Here is a 3,024-nt window from a genome sequence, read left to right on the forward strand (position 1 = left end):
TAAGTTGTGTATATGGATATAGTAAGTAACTGTTCAATGCCGCCTTCTGTTGGTTTTGAGCCCCAATACCTTGACGGTGTATGGGGAGGTTAAAATGTAGGTAGACCTTACCTCTACCTAAGTAGAGAGACTGCTTCAAGTTTTTATCTAAATGGTAGAAAAGGCTCTCCAACCTTTGCATGGGATGAGGATCCAACCCATGACCTCTGTCTCCAGAGACAAGGATGTTTACCACTAGGCAGACCTTATCTCTACCTAAGTTGTGTATATGGATATATACGAGCACAATACACGCGCATTGCGGCGGAATTTTGTTTTAAGAATGAGATAAATTCGGGGTAGTTCAGTCCAACTATAGAGGTGGGTATAAAAAGATGTATTAAGGTAAGAGACATTTTAGACTTATCAGGTTCTTAATGACTTAAAAATAATTTGCTTTATAAGGGAGTATAAATAATTATTCAAACAATTCGCAATAACTTGATGGTTTTACGTTTTATATCTATTAACTTTTTGCTTATTACCTAAAGGTTTCCTTCATACTTCATAGTTGGCTTATGTTTTTATCTCTTTTTTCTTTCCTATCGCTAAAATTTAAACATGACTTAGCATACTTATTCTGAGCATCAAATCATCTAAATGATGTCAGTAGCGTTAAATCGTAAAGACAAAGTCCATCTAAAACGTACATATGAGAGGAAGAAATGAGCACTTTCCCTAAAAAACTATCTAGACCGCTAGCCACGCCATTTTATATGCATATTTATACGGAGATTATCATTCAATTTACAACAAGATATCCAGAAAAGACAAGTCTTTTGATTAAGATGCATACGACTTAGTCGAGATATTTCATGGGTATTTTTAAACCCTTCCCCGACCATCTGCAAAATTGTACATATATCAAGATCCGAACAGCTGAAACCTTTTGTAAATGTCTCGAGAACTTAATTACATTATTCAACTTGTATCTAAAAAACTTCCAAATTCCATTATCGTCACACTAGTGCCACATTACTTTGTGCACCAGAAAAGACAAGTTTGCATTTGGTTCGTAGATTATGGTGAAATTGGAATTAAATTTCATTATTTAGTGCGTTTGGTTGTCCAAAAATGAAATAATCTCATTCCGTTGGAATGTAAACATTTCTCATTTGATTGAATCTTCATTCCTTGAGGTTGGGGGAAGGAATTTCATCCCGTCCGTCACTTGAATCTTTAAAAAAGAAAAAAAAAAATTCCGTCAAATTTTATTCAATTAAATTTCAATTCTTTTGACTGACTTCATTCCTTTCAATATATATTCTGTAAACCAAACATGTCTTTAAGTGTAATTTTCACCAATATATAAGTATATTTAAGTAAAAATGAACTAATCAAATTTTAGAGTTTGTTTTATAATTAGTTCACTTATACAATCATTAATCTCCAATTTCATTTATATATACATGAGCAAATTAGGGCCTACTTTGCTTAAAGTAGCTTTTTTTAGCACACACTAATACCTCCAATCAAAAAAGCATACATCATTCCCATTATAACTTAGAGGTCATCATTCTTAAAAGGCTAATTTATATGAAAATCAAACACACACACAATTCTTGCTAACGTAAGCCCAAAGCCATTAGACTTGCTATTTGCTTCATATTGGCCCCTTTTCACCTCCTATAAAACCCCTTTCATTCCTCATCCATTTTTATCCTCATCCTATAATTAAGCATCATCATATCACCCCTATAAACGCGATCTTCCATAGTATTAATTAATTGGTTCGTTCCTAGTAGAGAGACTGTTTTCAGCTAGAACTATTTTCCACATAAACAAACTAGATAGAGATCGATGGCAGGAAGTTATTATTTAGCCCCTGAGTATGACGACCTCTCATGTAACATCTCTACAAACTTCACATCAATATTCCAAGACAACAACATGTCATCTTCTGTCCACTTCATGACAAACTTGCCTTATTATCATCAACCTAGCTCAAATCCTCAAATACCCATGGTTGATCTAGTATATTCACAATCTTCATCTTTGAGTTATAATAACTCAAGCACCTCAGATGAAGCCGACGAGAACCAGATGAGCATCATCAAAGAGAGGAAACAAAGAAGGATGATATCGAATAGGGAATCAGCTAGAAGGTCTAGGATGAGGAAACAGAAGCAGTTGGATGAGCTATGCACACAAGTCATGCGGCTCAGAAACGAGAACCACGGGCTCATGGAAAAGCTCAACCGATTTTCACAAACCCATGAACAAGTTATTCTAGAAAATGATAATCTCAAGAAAGAAACGTCGGAGTTAAGAAAATTGCTTAGTGAAGCACAACTTGCTAGTACTTATACTAACTTGCGAGATCTAGAGGACGATCACGAGGTGGTGCTTGTTCCTTCTTGCACCACTGCTCATCTCAAGGCTAGATCATCCTCTACAAACTTCACCACTAAAAACTCATCTGATCTGCTTCATTAACTTAATTTACCAAATTAGTATACATGCCATAATTAGTCTATCGGTAATAAATAAACTGTTTGATTAAGCAAATGTAGATCATAGTTTTCGTGTTCTTATTCTTTTATATATCTTCTTGGTTGATTTGCTTGATTTTTTTTCTCAAGTTTGATGTATAAATGCAATAATTAGCAATCGTTTGACGTAAAGAATTAAGCTTCGCATTCCCTCATGACCTTTTTAACACTATAATTTTAAAATTATAAGAACCCCACTATAGATACGGATAAATGAAGCAATATCTTTAGAACTCTTCTTTTTAAGAGTTCGGAAAATTAAACTCTCCAACTAAAGTGTGTTTATACAATATAATATAATCTCTAATTCGAATCTTTTGATAATAGAACAAGGCCTAACCAACATAAAGTATAATAATCTTAGATAATATTCTATATATGCCTTGTGATTTTATGCTCTCATCCATACAACATTATACTCTCTTTGTGTCAAAAGAATAAAAGAAATAGATATGTTCATTAACAGAATTAACTTTCAACTATTAAATTATAT

General features: G+C 33.5%; 1 protein-coding gene across 1 annotated transcript; it reads left to right on the plus strand.

Moving 5' to 3' along the window:
• Window positions 1-1,713: 1,713 nt before the first annotated feature.
• On the plus strand, window positions 1,714-2,607 carry LOC122598007 (basic leucine zipper 43-like). The gene has a single exon (XM_043770612.1). The coding sequence runs from the start codon at window positions 1,840-1,842 to the stop codon at window positions 2,473-2,475; it is 636 nt and encodes a 211-aa protein (XP_043626547.1). The 5' UTR covers window positions 1,714-1,839; the 3' UTR covers window positions 2,476-2,607.
• The last annotated feature ends 417 nt before the right edge of the window (window positions 2,608-3,024 follow it).

The sequence above is a fragment of the Erigeron canadensis genome, chromosome 4 (assembly GCF_010389155.1).
Source record: "Erigeron canadensis isolate Cc75 chromosome 4, C_canadensis_v1, whole genome shotgun sequence".
NCBI classification, from domain to species: domain Eukaryota; kingdom Viridiplantae; phylum Streptophyta; class Magnoliopsida; order Asterales; family Asteraceae; genus Erigeron; species Erigeron canadensis.

Excerpts from the sequence above, each read along its gene's own strand:
- LOC122598007 (XM_043770612.1), top strand. The coding sequence starts at position 1,840 with ATGGCAGGAAGTTATTATTTAGCCCCTGAGTATGACGACCTCTCATGT.